At 42.5% G+C, this 21483-nt stretch overlaps 1 protein-coding gene across 2 annotated transcripts in view; it reads right to left on the bottom strand.

The window, feature by feature from the left end:
* The window catches only part of INO80 (INO80 complex ATPase subunit), a 130882-nt gene that overhangs the window by 77615 nt on the left and 31784 nt on the right, over window positions 1-21483 (bottom strand). Inside the window, exons 5-14 of one of the 2 annotated variants that reach the window (XM_073348739.2) lie at window positions 21067-21228; window positions 14154-14274; window positions 12571-12785; window positions 7899-7952; window positions 5101-5304; window positions 3408-3603; window positions 3127-3194; window positions 2569-2778; window positions 1813-1893; window positions 753-848 (exon numbers count right to left, since the gene is read on the bottom strand). In XM_073348739.2, coding sequence (XP_073204840.1) covers window positions 753-848; window positions 1813-1893; window positions 2569-2778; window positions 3127-3194; window positions 3408-3603; window positions 5101-5304; window positions 7899-7952; window positions 12571-12785; window positions 14154-14274; window positions 21067-21228 — 1407 coding nt within the window. The remainder of the gene's footprint in view (window positions 1-752; window positions 849-1812; window positions 1894-2568; window positions 2779-3126; window positions 3195-3407; window positions 3604-5100; window positions 5305-7898; window positions 7953-12570; window positions 12786-14153; window positions 14275-21066; window positions 21229-21483) is intronic. The other variant, XM_073348740.2, reaches the window with a different exon arrangement.

Here is a 21483-nt window from a genome sequence, read left to right as displayed (position 1 = left end):
ATATGCAGCTATTTGTGCTTCATTACTCTCCTTGTTTATTGAATAATTTTTATTTATTTTCGCTTAACGATGCTGAAGTTTTGCCTCCCTCTAAATTTTTAGAGCTGTTTCAGTTCACAACCATCTGTCACTCAGACACGGATTTTGAACAACCCACAACAAACCACTAATCCTACAGACAATGCAGAAGATTCAGAAATCACTCTCTTGCCTGGCATTGTGGCACAATCATAACTGTGTCATCTCCATGGATATGTCACTGCAGAATCTAAATGCTTTGCTGGTAAGGTGCTTTTTTAGAAACATCTGCCCCAAAATGAAAACACAGAGGCTCCCCAACTTACGCAATTGTTCCGTTCCAGAATGCCTTGTGTAACTCAAATTTTTTGTAAGTCAGAAACGTATACCTGACCATTACGGGGGAGGGGCGGGGGGGGGGGGGGACCAACCACCCCAACCAACTCCTATTTCTAGTTTACAGAACTTTTTCCGTAAGTGCGGATTTGTGTAACTCGGGTCTTTGCGTAACCTGGGGAGTGTCTGTAATGGAATTCAAGTGATAGGAACTCAAGTTCTGAACAACAGAATGTTCCAGAAGAGCAGGTCAGGGACAAGATCACAGAATCATGTCCCTCACATCCTCTCAAACGTCGAGCTGATCAGATCATCCAGATGTGACAAAGAGCTGAAGGGAGTGAGGAAGTTAGTTTTCTAAGCCAAAAGGAATAGTCTCCTGAATATATGTTTGTTACCTTAAATCTAGGAACAAATCTGGCAAACTCCTGATGCCAGTTGTTGAGTGTAGAGGCAGGTGAAATAATTAAAAAAGGTCCCCAGATGTTCTCTCTCTGGTATAGGAAAAAACAAATCAACTGGAGGGAAACAGGAACAGTTTCATGCAGCATTATGACAAATTAAGGACAAGGGCTTCATGAGAGGGAAGTATACAGATCATAATAAAGCTTCCTATCAACACAGCAGGGTGATGCACAGCTAGATTCAGCAGATTAAACATTTAGTGTGGCCTCCTTTCAAATCCACAATGTTGCTCTGCAAACAGCCAATGGATGTGTGACCACTAAATTCAACTGTGACCGCTCTCTCACTTTCTGAAAATTACTATTTGCTCATTGCTACTGCCACTAACCCAGGGCTCAATGCATCTGCCACTTTGGCAAGCAAAAGATCTAAGGTGGCATGGAAACCTGAGCTTCCTCACATAGCAGCACATTCATGTTGGTGAACAAGGAATTCTAGGCCTACTGACACAGGGTCCAATCATGAGCTAGCCTACACAAGGGAGTAAGGGAGAGTAAAGTCCAGTGTGGGCTTCCAGAATCATGACTCACAACACAATGGGGAGAACAGCCTCTCTGGGAAGCTAGTTTCCCTTCCACACAAAAGAGAGAAGCACAGAAGACAGATTTACTATGTTCCTTACTGCAAAGAGCAGTGGGAAGTAGGAATTCTTGCTTAATGACTTCAAAAAGCAGAACTCAAGTTGCCCTCCTACTGATGTGTTCATGCCTTACAAATCAATGGACAGATAAAACTGCATCATGTTCTCTCCCTGGGTCTTTATCCTTTCTTTTTATAAAAGACTTCAGCTTAAATCAAAGGGAGTTGATCTCTGGATGCCAAGTATGCATATTCTCTTTTTAAAGTTGCATCTTTAGAAGGATATGCACACTGAAAGGAAATAGTCCATCAGGCATCCATCTTAAGGCATTCAATTAATCAACTAGAACCCAGTTCAATCACGTTAAGTATGTGTCTTCCACCAGGTACACAGGTCACAAAGAATCCACTTACCTCAGCCAGGTGTGCTAGCAGAGCGATACTCTGGACTGTTTTACCCAGACCCATTTCATCTGCAAGAATTCCATTGATGCCCTGCAAAAAAACCCACATGGAAATACCTCGACCTCACTTTTCCATAACACACGTAGGGCTATCAGAACACATGCCATCAAAGGGACCAAAGTGAAGTCAGGCAGCCCTGTTTATAATCCATAGGAAACCTCCCACATCTTCTTCCCCCAGTGATTCTATGAACTGGTAATCTCTCCCTTCCACCACTTCAGCCATTTCCCAACCTGATTTTTTCCCTCAGCACGCCTGCAATTTGCAATCTAATTTAAAGCATGTTTGCGTTCAAATGCAAGGCTGTCTCCAGTTTACAGACTGAGCTAGGCATTAAAGAACGACAATGTACATAAACTCTCCATTTTTCTGTCTAGTTTTGGTGAGGGTGCATAAATATGCAAATGAAAAATCTAGAGGCCAATACCACATGCAATTTTATCTTATTAGTTCTTTAAAAAGTCAGGGATACTTGTTTGGTGGAGCTACACAATATTCTCTTCTCTTCTGCAGAAAGACAGGCAGTATATATATATATGAGGGATGAGACTGAGGAGTTTCTACACCTCAAAAAAGATCTTTTGATCTGGAATAGAGACCGGGGCCAAATGTACTCCTAGTATAACTGCACTGGCTATCATGGAATTACACCAGGATTGAATTTGTCCCTGGAAGTGTAAATGGCTGCAAGAAGGACTAGCATACCTGCTCATACAGGTTGGCCAGCCAATTCATGCCTTTCAGCTGGTACCCCTTCAGTTTACCATTGAAAATGGTAGGCTGTGGAATGTCCTCTCCAGCCCGGATAGATGGGTTTGCTAGGCTGTAGCTCTCTCCGAAGCCAGTGCCAGACTTGTTAGCAGCCCGTAGAGCAGCTGCCCGACTCTCCTTTGCATCTTCATCAAATGACCTGGTCTAAACAAGGGGAAAATTTGGGTAAGATACAGGATGCAAACTAATACAAGAAATTCATTGGGAAAAGGTCTCTCATCCATCACATGCCAACACATATGGTCCCCTTCAAAGCAATGGATAACACGGCTGTCCCTGTAGCTTGATTATACACTTCATTTTCATCCAATTCTCTGCCCTCCAGTTTCCCAGATATTCACAAATGAACAGGGCAACAATCAAATTAAAAGAAGCTTAGCGTCCATAATTAAAATAGGTGACTTGAAAGATCACTATAGAAAATTCCGGTTCTAGTGCCTCTTCAATTTACTCTGCTTCCCCTTCCATCTCAAGCACCCAAGCAACACACACCCGAGCCTGGTGAATCTGGTAAGCGTCTTCTGCGTTCTTCAGAGCCTGGGCCTTGTAGTAGTTACTATCTGAAAAAAATATCACCACATTAAAACACATCAGTTAACCATATTACAGTACCACCTCAAATTAAGACATGGATAAATTCCAATGATTTACAGAAGGGCTTCTTCACATAATATTCCAAGCACAGAAGCCCCTAGGTCTGTATCACTCTCTGCATACAGTAACCATCATCTCCAATGGTTCCTATGGCCTGCTGGAATTGTTTCTAGCCTTACCATAATCCTCCTGGGTAATGTTGACCACCACCCCGCCACCAATATCAATCTGCCTTTGGGTAGAGCTGTCTTCCAGTTTGCGCAGGATTTCTTCCTGTATTCCATCATGTCCAATATCTCGTTTGCGACTCATGAAATGGGCATATAACTCGGTCTGGGTGATCAGGAAATTAAGTTTTCGCTGCTGTCTCTTAGCCTGAGACAAGAGAATTTATTTTTAAAAAAAAGGGCAGGGGGAAATGAAATGAGGTTTAATGTTTAAAGAAGAGAAAAAGACAAAGACATGCAAGCAAGTTATAAGTTTCAACCTTTTTTAACCCGGTTATATATAAACAATCTAAATTTTTATATTGCAGTCATCACCATGGTATCAGAGTGCTGGAATCCTGGTTGCACACTAACACTCATCATACAAATACCTATACTGAAATGTACAGTGGTTATGAGCTTAGTTTCTCTTAGCACAGTAAGCTATGACCAGGAACACCAAGACCTGGGGAAAAGCAGCTTAGCAATTTTCTTTGCAATGTAAAAATTAGGTAGGAGTGTCCAGGTGGCTGAAAAACTGCATGTCCAACTAAAAGTTTTCATACATGTTTAAGTCACAGTAATTAACTCTGTGGTAACTGTTTTACCATTCACTCACTCACTCACAAGAGAGAATAATGATGGAGCTAACAAACAAAATGCATCTTCAGGTAAAACAGCACCAGGGAGAGAAGTTAGGAATGAGGCGGAATGCTCAGTGTTCAACAAGATTCTGTTGTATAAATTCCTTTTTTTAGATCTGGCCATACAACTGCTGTGGTAAAGCTAGCGTATTAATGAAAAACAGCAGAAAGGCTTCACAAAATGCTTGGGAGATGGGATGGATGCAGAATACACTATAAATAAAGGCATGATTTGATCTGAACACGTGACTGGGAATCAGGAACTCCAGAGTTCTAATTCCAGCTCTATCACTGACTTCCTTTGTAATTTGGGGCAGACTGATTTATTTTTATGTCCCAGGCTCCTTCACCTGCAAGTAAGGATGAAGAGAACATAAATCCTCACAAAACTCCAGTAAAATAGCTAATTTTGCCTGAATTCATCGCTGAACTGCTCCTGGGGTACTCCCTGAGCAGGTCATCTGATTGCTTTGTGAACCCTTTGCACTGGCATCACAAAGGCAAAGGGACCACAGAACAATTATCAATTGGGTCCTTGATTGCTCTTATGTGTTCTGAAGATAAATTCCATATGTTTTATTATGCTCTATACATAACTTAAGATAAAATAAGCCTAACACACCAGTGAATTGAAAAATAGCCTGATTTCTGAACTTGGGGAAGAATCAGAGTTACAATAACTAAAAGATCATCCTCTAGAAATAGAGAGCACTGAGCCCTATGTGCAAGTCAGACACATTACATCTCACTAGTCACACCCTCTTTATCTAACATTATGATCTGTAACTGTAATTCTTGCAATTTGAAGGTTCTGGCTATAGCTAATTTGTCAGAGGATTCTGGTAAATCCTTTTAAGATACAGTGGAAGAAAATCTCTGGAAGATCCTTGAAAGGAAGAACAGTTGGTAAATTTGATTGTCAAGGTTTAAAGACCCTGACTATTGTGCTTGTTCCTGTCTCTTCAGCTCCACGCTCTAGCTCTTGCCAGATTAATTTTCAGCAGTCTGTGTTTTGGCCCTACCTCTCTCATCTCCTCATCCAGTTTGCGCTGCTCCAAAGCCTCCTTCTCAGCTCGTTTGCGGTGTTCTTTTTCCACCTTCTCATACTTCTTCCAGTAGAGAAGCATTTCCTTGGTGAGGCGACGTGCCCGTGGTAGAGTCTCCTTGCAGTTCTTCTGGGCCTGGATAGCAGCTCGACGCACTTCCCTCATGCACTGATGGGCCAGCTGGGGTGAAGAGGGAGGGTTCAGGGACAGAGAAAAAAAGATTTAAAATCACCATCACCAAAAGGCAACATTTAGGTGTTGCAAGGCTGTAAATTCCTACAACCAAGGCTGACTCTCCAAAAACCTCTGATGCTGTGCTTATTTATAAAGCTTTTATTTATTTATTTATTTTGGGGTGGGAGTGGGGTACAAGAGAAGAAAAGAGCTTCCATAAGGCTCCACAGATATATTATCAAACAAAACATTCCTTACAAAGCCCAACATTAAAAACATCAAGGTTGAATGGTTAAGCACTCAAAGGGGATAGTGTTTTCTGGCTAAGGCACTGGAATGGGACTCAGGAGATCTGATTTTGAACAATAGCTCTGCCACACACTTCTTGCATAACTGTGGGCAAGTTACATAGACCTTGCCAGCACCACACTTTACGTCTCTCACTGTTACCAAGAGTGAGGCTGCACCAATGGTAGCAATAGTGTGTTAGTGTAAAGTGGCCATTGGCTTTTTAACTCCTCTGCTGTCCATGCCTACACCTGCTTTAGATATGCATTATGATAGTCTTTAATTACATGATCACATACTATTTATAATTTATACAGTATATTATCACACAATTATTCCTACAACTTTAAATAAATGTGTACCATATTGTATTTTTTCATTCTATTATGCTAACTTTCTTGTCATCATGGTCCAGTAAATCTCTGCTGGCTTAGACAGTGTGTTAAGTTCTTTTTTTCCTAATGTATGTATTTTAATAACATGTAGGACACATTTTCTTTTCAACTAGCAGCAAAGTCTTCCTTTGGTTCAAGTCAAGGGATAAGGCAATCAAGTATAAAGCTAATTTAGCTACACATGTAGGTGGGCCTACACGTAGCAGATATTTTACAAAATTACTCTTTGTAGTACACTAAGTCTGTAGTGTGTTCTGTAAATAATGCTTACTGTGTATTTTTCATATAAAGTCTTTCATGGAGTGTCTATCTAGTATCACAAAATGACACATGTAGCTTCTTAATACTATATATCTAAGGTTACAGAAAAAGTATATGTTGTTGTTCTGCATTATTTGAGAATTGTGCGCACAAATAGGTAATTAAATGCTGTATTTTAGTGCGCATGCATATTTATATACACACACACACACGGGGCAGAGTTAAGGATGTATGTGCAACCTTACCTTACCTTTGGCATTTCCTGACTTTTGAGAGCTCAGTCCTGAAGCCTTAATTTATATTAATTGGTATGTGGGTATGGCTGTGTGTTTTGAAGAAAACAGAGCACAGCTTCACTCACCAGAGCTTTGCAGCTCTGCAGGCTGGCAAATGGTAGACAACAGCTGCTGTAAATATTGTAATCTCCAACTACTCATCCACATACCACCAGAACACCCTGTTCCATGTACTTTAGTAAGCATGCTGGAAAGAACCTGCCTGTTGTAAAGCTCCTAAAATGCACAGGAGATGCCACCTCTCCCGAATATCTTATAAATGTACCCAGAAACCCCTCCCTCAATCTATTCACACTTTATAAAGTCAGTGGGAGTCCTTCCCCCATCTCTAGTTGTTCCTACTGATTCACAGCAATATATTTCACGACACTTCTCACTAGCTAATTAAGTTAGCTATGCACTTCCTTAGATGTGCACCTCACAATCTCAGAGAAAAATTTTACTGCACATGCTGAGAAAGCCAACATCAAATGCTCTTTAAAAATAACTTTCCGTACTACAAACAGGGGCACTTCTCATCTGCTGAGCCAAAAGATTTAAGAATATTTATTAATAAATTTGTTTTGGAATCACCTATACAGAAATCTGCTCAATTGTTAGGCTCTGATCCTACACACATTTATGCACACGCTTAACTTTACTACCACGAGTAGCCCCATCAATTTCAATGGGATTACTCACAGTAGTAAAGTTAAGCATGTGAATAACTATGTGCAGGATCAGACCTTAGTTAAAAAAAAAAAGACAATAAAGTGATCTATAATGGAGTCAGTTTATTGTCTCAAAGAACAGCGAACTAAAAATTCTCAAAGTAGCTCTTACCACCAAAAATAAAACAGATCCAAATCTCCAAAAATCCATGTTTTATTTTTTTAAAGTGCATCTATTGCTTATGGAACACAGCACACAGACAGACCTGGAGTGTGAAGATCTCCATCTAAAGGATGGATGTAGATTTGACAGTGGCTATGCAAGTACAATATTCCCAATACGACCCCGCAAAAGTGATCCAATTCCAATCCGGAGAGACTACCTCTAATTGTTGGTGATGTGAACATCTGCTCACCCGGGTCCTGATCAAAAGCCCACCAAAGTCAATGGGAGCTTTCAATTTACTTCAATGACCCTTGGATCAAGCCCAAAGAGCTGGACTGAAATCACCAACAGCAAATAGTCATATTCCTACTTATAAATGGATAAGTTAAAAACTGGAGAGAGAGGAAGAGGATCTGTAATGAAAACAACAAATTATGTGCTACCATAATTGCTATATTAGCAATGACTTAAGAAGAGACAACAGGAACATGCAGATTTTTTTTGCACAAGATATAATATGAAAACAAAGCTTAACCACCCTTACCTTTTTGCTGTTGGTTAGAAAAAGATTGCGTGCTGAAGCTTTTTGCTTGTATGCCTAAAACAAGACAAAATTTCATATACCCATTAATTAAGGGATTATGGTTTGATAATGTTTTATAAGGTAATTATCCATTTTTTAAACACCATACACACACAAACTTAAAGCACTATATAACTGCATTACAATACAGTCTTCAATTATATAATCATAAACATTATGGGGATTTCTGCCTTCCTCAGAAGTATTAGAATGGCTTTCATCCTGGCAACTGGAGGCACACTCATGTATTGCAACAGTTAAAGGAAACATGTAAAACAAACTTAAAAAACAGTACAATTCAGCTGTCCCACTAACCCTCTTTTCACGATAGACTCCTTGCTTACTATTTCATGTATAGTTTCAGGCATCCTGGGACCAGGTCCTCTGCCTCTGCAGATGATTTAGTTGGGCACCCCAACCTGTCTTTGAGGCATGTGTGAGAAGTGTCATTGTTGGGAAGAGGGCAAAGAATGGTACCCCTTTTGATACACTCTTTGGGTCCAGCCACAAAGTGCGTTCTTGCTCAACTTGAGGCAGGACAGTGACTCTTGTTCATATGATATTGGATAGCAAGTACACTGAACTCTTTCACATTTGCAAGGACAGACAGTTACATCTAGTAGCATCACATGCCAATATATGGCCTAGCAGCTCCAGATATGCATGCACTGTCATTGTTGGATTTGATTTTAGGTTGTTTGTCATTGACTGGAGAGACCAAAACCTGTCTTCTGGGAGATAAGCTCTTGCCGATCATGAGTTGATCAAAACTCCTATGAATTCTATCATCTGTGATGGTGTAAGAAAAGATTTCTTGCAGTTCACAAGGTATCCTAGCTGGGAAAACAGGGAAAGGTCGTACTCTAGGCTGTTGCTCCTGCTGTGACTTGCCTCTGATCAGCCAGTCGTCCAGGTATGAGAAGACATGGATACCCTTTCTCCTTAAATGTGCTGCCACCCCTGCCAGGCATTTTGTGAAAATTCTTAGTGCTGGAGAGCCAAAGGACAGCACCCTGTACTGGTAATGGTTGGATTCTACTGTGATTAGGTACTTCCTGTGGGCCAGATGGATAGTTATTCAGACTTATGCAAGCTGAGAGCCACAAACCAGTCCTGAGCTTCAAGAGATGGAATGACGGAGGCAAAAAGTTACCATCCTGAGCCCGAGATGGCATATGTATCTGAGTCTTCTAGGTCTAGGATAGACCCTGCCTCCTTTCTTCTTCAGGATAAGAAAATACCAGAAAAAGAAGCCTCTTCCCCAGAAAATTGGTGGGCACTTCCTCTATGGTTCCTAGATGAAGTAACAAAACCACTTCCGCTTGTAACAAGGGTCCCTAAAGAGGGATGGGAAAGGAGCAAAGAATGGAACTGGATGGGGTAGCCAAGGGTGATGATCTCTAGTATCTGTCTGTCCGATGTTACGGCATGAATGAAGTTAGATGTTGGAATGAAGTTAGATGGCTTCTGAAGGTTATGATTTCAGGACTGGATCTGATGGGCTCTCAAAAGCCTTGTCAAATTTGTTGACGTATGGTACGAGAGGGGTGCCTTGCCAAGGAAAAGGAAGGCTGACTATCTCTGCAGGACTAGGCTTTTTCTGGCAAGATAGTCAGGATGTCTGGAATGGTTAAGACCTTTTGCCTCAACTGGGGTTAAGGGCACTACAGTTTGCAGTCTGATGTTAGGGTGTAAATCCCTAGGGAGAGCAAGATGGCTTTAAAGTCTTAATGAGTGTAGAGCACTGTCCATTCACTCGTTAAATAATTCCATGCCTTCAAAAGGCAGGTCCTCAGTCTTGGGCTGTACTTCCCTAGGGATCCCTGCCCCCTGAAGACACAATGTTCTGTGCATTGTCACCACTGTGGCCATAGATCTACCATGGTGTCAGAGTGTCCACTGCAATCTGGAGAATGATCTTGGCCACCAATTGGCCCTCCTTGATTAAGCTCTTCCCTGTTGTCAGACAGGATCTTAGACAGGAAAGGCATTACTCTATTCCACATCAAAAAGATTCTTATTTGGCCAGGAGGGCCTGGCAATTTGCCACTTGCAGTTGCAGGGAGGCAGAGGAGTAAGATTTCCTCTCCAATAGATTAAGCCTTTTTGATCCTTGCCTTTGGGAGCACTCTTGTTCAATTTTGATTTTTCCTTTATCATCAAGACTATTAAGCAGCTAGGGGTAGGATGGGTGTAAATTACACAAACCCTTTTTGAGGGACCTGGTACTGCTTCTCTATTCACTTTACAATAGCTGTTATCATGGCCGATTTTTGGCACAGGTCTTTAGAAGGGTCATGCAGCCCTTCATTTATGGGGAACGTGATTCTGGCTGGACCAGAAGGTGTCAAAATATCAAACAATTTAGGAGATTTCTCCGGTATGACAGGTGCCTATATTTCCCAGAGTCTCTGTGACTCTCCTAAGCAGCTCTGGAATGAACTGAAGTCATCTGGGTGCCAGTATCCATGCCAAAGACACTGCTTCATTGCATGATGAAATTGAGAGGTCCTTAGGTGGTGAGACAGGACACTGGTGTTGCTCTGCCCCCACATCTGGTTCTTCCTAGTTCTTTCCAGGTGTCACCAGTGGTCTGGCCAGGGATACTACTCGGGAGAGCAATCTTTTCCTTTTTCTGAAATGAGTTGGAAACCTGCTTTAAGAGGCATATGAAAGTGGACCTCAGTAAGCCCAATATGGCCACAGTGGAATACTATACTACCTATGGGTATGGTTGTCTTATCTGGTATTGAGTAGTCCAATGCCACTCCTGACAAGACGGCAGCTGAGCCCGGTAGGGAGAACCAGCTAGTTGCTCAATAATGTCACAAGGATCTCAGAGGAGAAGGTCCTCTGGCTCAACTGAGATGAGAACATATGTCCCGGTGATGGAGAGGTGGAATAAGTATCCTTTAGGGGTGACACCAAGGTATATAGCGCCAAGATACCAGGCTCTGCACTGGTACTGGTGGATGCCTCGGACGATCCTAGTTCTTCCAGTGTACTTCACACAACCCTGGTTCAGCTGTAGGTTTCGACACTGAAAGGTGCACTGCTAGAATTGGAGTGGTGCCTTCTCAATGCCAAACAGGGTTTGGTGGTTCCCTCTCCTGAGGTTTTAGTGGTCTGTCTTTGTGCAAAGTCACTGACTTCCAAGCTAGGGTCTTTGCCCTCATGTTTGGAGCAGTCTGTTTCAGTGCTGGACTTCAGTACCAGAGGTGTCTGTAGTGCCAGTGGAGACTCCTTCAGTGCCTAGACCAGTTCCAGGTCTTCTCTCAGTGCCTCCTTCTCAGCGATGGTGTCACATGTGTCCTAGATGGGGTCCTGGAGGAAGCTGGCTTGTCTGATACCAAGACTCTGCCCATCTCTTCACGATCTGAAGGATCCAAGTGATGGAATTTCAACCACACATCCCATATTTTTTATAAGAATGCACAAATCAACAGGTACACCAAGCATATGCTTGGGATTCTCCCAAACAAGAGACACCCATTGTGGCTGTCTTGGAACAGAATTAGTCTATCAGAGGAAGGACAGGCTTGAGCCCCCAGATTTCAAACTTGCCATGCTGAGGGGCCCTGTAAAGGGGTGAAGGGCTTATACAGACTGGGTCTCACCCTCTGTACTCAGTACAGATGAGTAAATATTGTGCAGAGCAGTCGTAAGTCAGGTGGATCAGAAGAGTTCTGAACAGTTTTTTGAAGACTTACTTGGAGCTCACCAGATTCTGTCTTGCTGCTATCGGCAAGGGAACTGAGGGAAGGTCATAGCCACCCCAGCCTTCATATGGAACACAAGGAGGCACAGGGCTCATGAACGGCCCCAACGGACATTGCTATTCAAAAGACTCCAATCTTGCACAGTGAGATCCACTCAGACACATACTTGAAGAAGCAGGCACAGTTCTCTCTGCACATTATGGCTAAAATTGTCCCTCTTTATCTCCCCAATCTCACCTGAGTTGCAGTTGCTACAAAGTTTAGATCAATTAGTGTGTTATTACAAAATACTAAAAAAGTATAAGTATAAAACAAGACTCCCTGAAAAAAATTTTTAACTATAAAAGTCTCCATTTGGCCCTGGCCGGTTAGTTTTGTTAAGCAAGCACACTTCAATACAAGTTGTACAAGGTTCTCTAAAAGACCCTTCAACCAGTGTTCTATTGAATACTACTTTAAATAATTTTTCTTCACTGTAAAGGTAGTGTGATTGAGTGCTCTTTGTATGACGACTCATTTTTCCTTTAACTGTTGAGCAGCAGCTAAGCCAGTTCAGAGAGAAGCCTTGCTTCACACGTTCTTTATTTTCTGAACAACCCATCTATCGCTCCCTCCTCTCCTACACTTCTGCCTTTGTCTCCATTCTCCTCTTCTCTAGCCTTTTCTTTGTTTCTGTGGAATGCTCCCCCTCCTCTTTGCAGTGATTATCTACTTAAAATTAAATGAAAACTTTAAAAAAAAAACAGAAGTTGGAAGAGCACCTCACTCACCAACATAGCAACAGATGGAGTATGGAATATTATTTGTGATATCTGGTGATCCACAGAAAGCTCTCAGACTGCATTCTGACTTCCTGATTCCTCAAACCTTCTCTGCCTTGGCATCCCCCATTCAATGCCATTGGCCAAGCTCACCTTTGGTAGCTCCTTTTTGACAATGCTAAGCCACACTTTCCGTCGGCGGGCATTCAGTTGTTCGATGGTCAAGTGCTTCTTCTTGGACCCTGGTGGTGGTGCATCATGAGAAAACTTAGCAAAAACTTTGGTCTGGTGATGGTGGCGTCTTGGTGACTCTTCTGAGGAGAGTTCTTCATCCCGCCTCCTCTTTTTTTTCACCTTTTTCAACTTGGCTGCATGGGAACAATTGGCACAAGATCAGTTTCTTTTCCTGTCATTTGTGATCCTCCACATCAACTCCTATGTCCTCCCTTGCCCTGCTTTCCTAGCCACTTTATATCTAACAACAAACGGGACCAGCAAAAACGGAACTGGTCCAGGAGTAGTTTTATGTTCATCCCATTTTGGGCCCACCCATACATAACACTAGCTACCTTTTCATTACTTAGCCATTAGACAGGAAAAATCTGATATTGCAAAATGATGAGAACTCGATACTCCTCTCCCCAGGGAAACATGCCTGTACAGTTAAAATACTTGGAAGCTGGTATGTTTTTCTGCCCTTGAGTGAAGCTCTAGTCACAGACATTTAAAAAAAAAAAAAAAAAAAAAAAGATCAGCATTCAGTATAAGTCTCAAACCAAGCTGTTGGTCATTTGAAAGAGATGTCTAGTTATATTTAGTACAGATACCATGTGTTCAGAGGAAACTAACAGACACTAGGATCGGATAATTAACAAGTAAGCTGCAGAGATTCTGCAAAGCCAAGTACACTGTAAGTTTCTGAGAGAAAAACATATGTAGCTAGAAGGATGTGCAGGACGATAAGGAAGGAAGGAAGGAAGGAAGGAAGGAAGGAAGGAAGGAAGGCCAAAATAACCTTCTTGAACATAGATCAGGCTTTCAGTACTTGCACTAGGCAGAATCCACTTTGCATTGATAATTCATAACCTTCTCTTCCTGTTTCCGCCCAGATTTCTAGCTGCTGTCAGCTCAGTCAAGAAAGGAAACTGTGTTTCCTGAAAAACATGCATCTGAGAAACTTTAGCTGAGAGTTGTCAGAAGTAGATCTATTTTAATTCACCCCAGACAGCAGTTTCCTAACACATCCCTCCACTTTCCAGACTGTGGTCTCAGTCCCCATAATTCCTTGTTTGGAAGGATCATACTTATAAGGAGAACTATCCAGGTATGTGGCAACTTCTTGTGCTTTTCAAGCATTTGCTATATTTGCCAGAAAACCGAGTACCAGAACCACAGTATGCAATGATATCTGTTGATTCCAAAACATTATTGAGTAATGAAATAGGTTGTAGGGTGATTAGCTCTAGCTCTACAGAGACAGGCATAGTCTAGTTGTCAGAGACCAAGACTAGGAAGCAGGAACTCCAAATTTCTAATCCCAGTTTTCCTATCAACTCTCTCTGAGGGGAGTGGATAAGCCACAGCCTATGTCTTAGGCTCTTTCTAGAAAATGTTATATTGCCTACCTACCTACCATCAGTGGTATTGAAGATTAATGTTTATTAGTAAGTGGAAATACAATATGACAAGTCTAATCACACAAACTCCAGTTAGTAACACAGGGTGGGTTACCTCACCTTTTAATTTTTTTTCATCTTTGAACTTCTTTTTCTTGGGCCCTAGGAGATGGCGCTGTTGCTCATAGTAGGGATCATGTGTGGAGAGTAGCCCTGCACTGTAGTACTGATATTGCTGCAACTGAAGCAGAAGTAAACAATTAAGCAACATAACTGCTAGCAGATATAGATGAGTAAACAAATTCAAATATTGTCCATGAAGAAAAGTTTGAAAAATGTGTACTCCTCCATATTTAAAACTGAACTGGATTAAGATAAGGTGCCCAAAGTAAAGCCACTGGCCAGATTTGGTTCCCAAAGCTCTACAAAGTGAATTGCAGCCTACTCACTAATACAGTAATATGTAAGAAGTGTCTGTACAGCCTACAGATCTCAGCATACAATGCCCCAACTAAATTCAAATATCCATCTGCTTGGCTCCAAGTAGAACACTGCATGTTAGAACCTATATTGTTACTATAGGCCACATTCCCATTTTATAGCTGAAATCTGCTCTACTTTATGCAAAGCAGGCATAGCCATCAGACTCCTAACCAAGTTGCTAATAGGGTGCTCAAAAAGCTGCACTAAATTAAAGCATAGACACTATGAGAACATGTCTAGGGCCCCACCTCCTGCAGTCACATGATGAAGTCAGAATCGCTGTTTTCGTTTTTTTTAAAAAGTAATGTTTCTAACATTCAGGTTTGCAAAGAGTGAAAATATGGCCAGTGTAGCCAATGCAGTGTTGTCTATCAAGACTATACACAGGCTCCCAAAGAGGGAGAAAGCCATGTACAGCCCCATGCCCATCACCAGAGCAGACTAGGAACCTGCTCGCTGGGGGGCGGGGGGGGGAAGGGGACAACTACTGCCACTGCTGTATCTTGAGAGGGGTAAGAGTCACCACTACCATCAAGGGAAGAGGGGGTCTTCCTGGCTGTCCTGAGTGTGATGGAGAAAAGAGAGGGCCTCTGAGGTGTACCCCCAGACACCAAGGAAGGGGCAGGATGCTCCTGCTTCCTCTGGTGCATTCTGGGTAGGAAGGGAATCACAGCCACCACAGCATCTCTCAGCAGCCAGGGAAAGGGGAGGCCCTGTCTTTGCAGCTCCCAGCTAGCCAGTATTCGTGAGAGTCATTGCAATTGCTCCTAGTACTGAGCCTGAGTAACCAGACACGACTGCTTCTCTCTTGGGTAAAGGAAGGACCTGAGGCCAACCCATCCTCAATCTCTCTAGAGAAAAAATAGAGGAGGGAATGGGAAGGCTGCACTCATACGTTTGGGTGGCAGCCAGGGCAGGTATTCCTACAAATGGGTGCTCCCCACTCCTCTGGGCACCAACCCAGTAGAGGACTAAGTGTGTGTGGTGGAGATTTCAATGGTGCCACTCCATCATAGCTCTGTTAGGGTAGCAACAGCGGGAGCCTAACACATAGAGTCCTATGCTGAGGTGGCATGAAGGGACCACATACACAGAATCCTCTACAAGAATGGGTGGGGGCCAATTCCTCCCTCCTCTGAGACAGACTCCAACCCGCTTGAAGACAGGTGTTTACTTGTTATCATCATACAATTACTATAATTGACAGATGAGAGGTGGGGAAAAAACAAAAGCTCTATTTTTCCAGTTTGCATACTTTGCGCATTAGATAGCATTTTGTGTGAAGTCATTCCTACCTAGTCAATCAATGTCCTTAGGTGTTTGTGTGGGTGTTTCACACAGCAATTTGAAGAAAACATTTTAAAAAAATAGGGAAACAACTGCAGTGCCATAAATGCTGCCTGAGAAACCACAGGGCAGATGTAGTACCTGAAATTATTTTTAATAATTTATTTTTAATTGAAGTGGATAGCATCCATTTAAGCATGAAGAGAGTACAGCATCTGGTTTTTAATAATCTAATCCAGAAATTACATCATTTCCATGACTCTCCAGACAACAACATAAGTAGAGTGTCCATAAATCAGGCTAGGAAAAGAGTGTTAAAAGCAATTACTCCAAGTACAGTGAAACCCCACTATAACGTCATAATTGGGGTCCAAAATATTATATCGCGATAAATGCGGGATCGCTTTATAGCGGGGTTACAAAAATTTACCATTTCAAGCCGGTCAGTTTAAGTCTTGTAAAAAAAAAAAAAAAAAACGGTTATCCCAGCGTGTTTGAAACACAAAAGTAGTAATTTAATTACATGTACATGAAAGAAACATGTGAAATCGACTATACTAATCATTGCGCAGAGGGCAAAGTCAATCTGGTTGCAGGACTCCATAATTTTAAATTTCATCACTTCTAAAAAAAGCTATCTAGTGTGGTCTGCTTATTTGCCACGGACTGTTGGCTTCTAGCAAAGTCAAGAATGCTTTTGAGTTGGAGGATTTTCATGCTGTCCACATCTTGAGTTTCCAGCCACCTCAAACTGGCTTCTAGGTGCTTTACTGCCTTGGACACTTTTGGTGGGGGAGTTAAGGTGCCATCATCATCATCGTCGTCATTAGCGCCACTGGTTTCGGGCTCTGTTGTGGTGCAGCTTTATTCTTTCCGCTGACATTTGCAACAAGTACATCATCTCACATGAGTCCATATTTGGGGCAAATGTCATCTGCTGAAAACCAGTTGAGGATATCATGATGATTATGCTCATTCTCTGAGTGCTTCTTCGGCTAAACGTACATCGTCCTCAATGAATCTTGTAAATTCAGGCTCGTCGTCGTGACCTTCATCGTGCGTAGATGACGGAAAAGTTGGACCAAGACCCTATATCCAGCATTGTTCAATGCAACGTGCAGAGATAGCAGCCCAGAAATGGGAACTCCTTCTGAGCGAACCTGGACAAACTATTGGTACAAGGCTGAATCTAGGCGTTCACCTTTTTACACTATAAACCAGTTTCCTCTTCAAGAATGCAGGGTAGGCTACGGAGCTTTTCTTCTTTTTTCTACCCTCACAGGGTGGACTTGCTAATTCCTAGATCTCTAGCAAGCTGAGTTTGTTGTTTGCCCTTCTTTAGTTGATCTAGGGCGTACAATTTCTCTTGGGCAGAAAACGACTTGCATTTGCAAACTGGCGTATACATAACGGTAAAATATTTTTTAAAATATAGGAAATTAATAACAAGTTAATAGGCAAACACCATACACACGTACAACCCGAGAACTAAGTGCAATGGGCCTGCAATGGCCACGAGTCACTTTATCCTGTAAGACCGGAAGAACGCGGTTTATTTATAAATGTTGTAAAAAAAGTATTCTGGCAAAACACGAACAGTACTATGGCCTTAAAGGGGAGCCAACTTATGATCGTGTTACATCCGAATTTCTGTTATCGCGGGGCGCGTTATTGCGAGGTTTGACTGTACAACTAACTAATATTCAGGTTGTCAAACAAAAAAAGTATATATAGTTGACAGAACATTTTCAGTTGTCAAAAATCATAGAATATCAGGGTTGGAAGGGACCTCTGGAGGTCATCTAGTCCAACCCCCTGCTCAAAGAAGGACCAATCCCCAACTAAATCATCCCAGCCAGGGCTTTGTCAAGCCTGACCTTGAAAACTTCTAAGGAAGGAGATACCACCACCTCGCTAGGTAACCCATTCCAGTGCTTCACCACCCTCCTAGTGAAAAAGTTTTTCCTAACATCCAACCTAAACCTCCCGTACTGCCACTTGAGACCATTACTCCTTGTTCTGTAATCTGGTACCACTGAGAACAGTCTAGATCCATCCTCTCTGGAACCCCCTTTCAGGTAGTTGAAAGCAGCTATCAAATCCCCCCTCATTCTTCTCTTCTGCAGACTAAACAATCCCAGTTCTCTCAGCCTCTCCTCATAAGTCATGTGCTCCAGCCCCCTAATCATTTTTGTTGCCCTTCGCTGGACTCTTTCCAATTTTTCCACATCCTTCTTGTAGTGTGGGGCCCAAAACTGGACACAGTACTCCAGATGAGGCCTCATCAATATCGAATAGAGGGGAATGATCACTTCCCTCAATCTGCTGGCAATGCCCCTACTTATACAGCCCAAAATGCCATTAGCCTTCTTGGCAACAAGGGCATGCTTTTGACTCATACCCAGCTTCTCGTCCACTGTAACCTCTAGGTCCTTTTCTGCAGAACTGCTGCCTAGCCATTCGGTCCCTAGTCTGTAGCAGTGCATGGGATTTTTCCGTCTTAAGTGCAGGACTCTGCACTTGTCTTTGTTGAACCTCATCAGATTTCTTTTGGCCCAATCCTCCAATTTTTCTAGGTCCCTCTGTATCCTATCCCTACCCTCCACCATATCTACCACTCCTCCCAGTTTAGCGTCATCTGCAAACTTGCTGAAGGTGCAGTCCACGCCATCCTCCAGATCATTAAAGAAGATATTGAACAAAACCGGCCCCAGGACCGACCCTTGGGGCACACCACTTGACACCAGCTGCCAACTAGACATGGAGCCATTGATCACTACCCATTGAGCCCGATGATCTAGCCAGCTTTCTATCCACCTTATAGTCCATTCATCCAGCCCATAGTACTTTAACTTGCTGGCAAGAATACTGTGGGAGACCATGCATCCGATGAAGTGAGCTGTAGCTCACGAAAACTTATGCTCAAATAAATTTGTTAGTTTCTAGGGTGGCACAAGTACTCCTTTTCCTTTTGCGTATCAAAAGCTTTGCTAAAATCAAAGAATAATACATCCACTGCTTTCCCCTCATCCATAGAGCCAGTTATCTCGTCATAGAAGGCAATTAGGTTAGTCAGACATGACTTGCCCTTGGTGAATCCATGCTGACTGTTCCTGAACACTTTCCTCTCCTCCGAGTGCTTCAAAATTGATTCCTTGAGGACCTGCTCCATGATTTTTCCAAGGACTGAGGTGAGGCTGACGGGCCTGCAGTTCCCCGGATCCTCCTCCTTCCCTTTTTTAAAGATGGGCATTACATTAGCCTTTTTCCAGTCTTCCGGGATCTCCCCCGATCGCCATGAGTTTTCAAAGATAATGGCCAATAGCTCTGCAATCACATCGGCCAACTCCTTTAGCACCCTCAGATGCAGTGCATCCGGTCCCATGAACCTGTGCTCATCCAGCTTTTCTAAATAGTCTCTAAAATCAGCACTTCTGAAGTACCAGTCACCATAATAACTAAGTGGTGTACACAAATTTCAGATACAGGGAAATCTCTGTCCTGCTCTCTAGTTTAGTTGACATTTTACTTCTGAACACACTGTCAGATTAATCTTCTGCTCCAGTTAACTGGCAAGTTTTTGGAGAAGTAGTGAGACTTCCGGCACAAAAATAAACTTGTTACAGAAGTCTTTTGTATGCATGTTCTCTCTTCCTCCTTGGGGACAAACTACCGAATATTGTGGGTGTTTCAGCTGAATGGTACCTTGAACTGCAGTCTGAAAATAACAACTAGCGTAATCAGCCTTCATTTTTTTAAAAAGGCCTAACAGTTGTGTTCTATATTGCACTTTCAAGAATATGAATGCATGCAGAGTTAAATTGGGGCCTCTTCCCAAAATGGAATATGTGATTTGTAAAAAAGTGGCTTGCCTCTTAAAGGTTAGAGGTGTGAGGCCAGCCAACCCTAGTTACTAAACAGGGATCATCTGATTTCCCTATAAAAGGCAGCAGGAAGCTGAAGGACGGATGCTCAGGGAAGAGAGACTGTTCCCAGCTAAAGGCCACTGTAGAAGAACTTCATGCAAATAAAATCAGACTCTAAGATCAGCTGCTGTCACTGGAGGGCTGCTCTCATTAGACTTACGAAAGTCTGTGTGGAGTACATTTAAGAAGCTCCTTGTAGGGGGGAAAACTGAGCCAAGGGACTGCTTGCCAGGCTCCCCTGAGGCCACAAGGGGGTGCAGGGAGGAGGCCACTCACTGACAAGATTGCACTGAATGAACAGGGACAGAGAAAACTGGACAGAAGCAATGAGAAGGGTGGGAAAATCATCTATTTCTCCACCCATGTGGTGGAATTGGCAAGTAAATTGAAGTGAGACCACCAATTTTCATTTCAGACTCTGGCCCAGCACTATGGTTTGTCAGTATGTAATGGGGAATACAGGGAGTGTTTACCTCCACACACTTTCTACTGCAATTCAAATAGAAGCAAAATAGTTTGGGCAACATCCATTTAACGTAAGAAGGGATGGAATGTTGGAATCAGAAGGGTCCATAACATTTGGGGAGATCTAAAAGTACAGTGACAGCAGCAGGATCCCCTCTTCTCCCAAAAGGGGGAGAGAAAGAGGGACAGTTAGTGAGGGAAAGTTATAGGGATTTGTAAGTGCGTGAGGAGAACAGTGTCTGGAATGTGAAAAGGAAAGTGAAGAAAGGAAAAAGACTGAGAAAAATGAAAAGCCAACAAAACCAGGAGAAAGAAAAAGGAGGAGGAGGGGGAGGACAGAAACCTCTGCTGAAAAAGTAGAGTGCTCATGACTATTCTCTTATTGCAAAGAGGCTGTGTGTGGGCCATGAATTGCTGCATGTGGTTTAAATATACCATTTCAACCTTAACTGCTGCAGCTAGCTATACCAAAATGTATCCCTTAACACCACACTTCTCACACTTGCTGAGTTAATTCTGGTCTCAGGACACTAGTTAGCTCTGGCGAGGAGGTACATGGGTTTGGGGTAAGGAGAGATACCACCGGTGCATTGGTGTTTGTGTAATGTTGAGGGATTCTCAGAATAGGGGATTCTAGAATGTAAGGTCAGCAGCTTGCCCATTGGCCTGTAAACTAAATTATGTTTGTTTGGACCAAGTTTTAGGTTGTCCTGGGGTGCTGCACAATAGGATGTTTTCCTAGTCTGCCAGACTACACTCAGTTCTGTAAGCAAGTTTAAGATCAATTAAAATATTGCACCATATTTAAAAAAAAAAAGGGGGGGGGGGAGTCAAAAATTCATGAGAAATGTGTCACATTCTGGGGATTTTACCTCTTTGTCCTTGCTGTATTTACTTTGATGCAGTTTCTTATACTTGTGCAATCGCAGCATATTATGAAGCTCCTCCCTGCTAAGAGAAAACTCCTCCTCCTCCTCTCCATCCTCATCACTTGGTGAATCCGTGTCACTGGAGTCATCACTCAGGAGGATGCTCTGGCAAGAGTGAAAGCATCTCTAGTTTTACAACAGCACACCTCACAGTGAATTTTTTACTTAGGCAGAATTCCTGCAGTTGTTTACCCAATTAAGTACTGCAGAACTGGCCCAACTGCAGTAATTACCATTCATACAGTGCTTCCTAATTGAAATCACCAAGAAGCATTTCCATGCAAAACACAAATAGTTTTCTTAGTCTGTCCTAAGAAATGGAATGCCTCATATGCAGCCAAAGCAGCAATTTCTACACCA

Source organism: Lepidochelys kempii, chromosome 6 (genome assembly GCF_965140285.1).
Source record: "Lepidochelys kempii isolate rLepKem1 chromosome 6, rLepKem1.hap1, whole genome shotgun sequence".
Taxonomy (NCBI): Eukaryota; Metazoa; Chordata; order Testudines; family Cheloniidae; genus Lepidochelys; species Lepidochelys kempii.
This window is presented reverse-complemented; position numbering and strand designations above follow the sequence as displayed.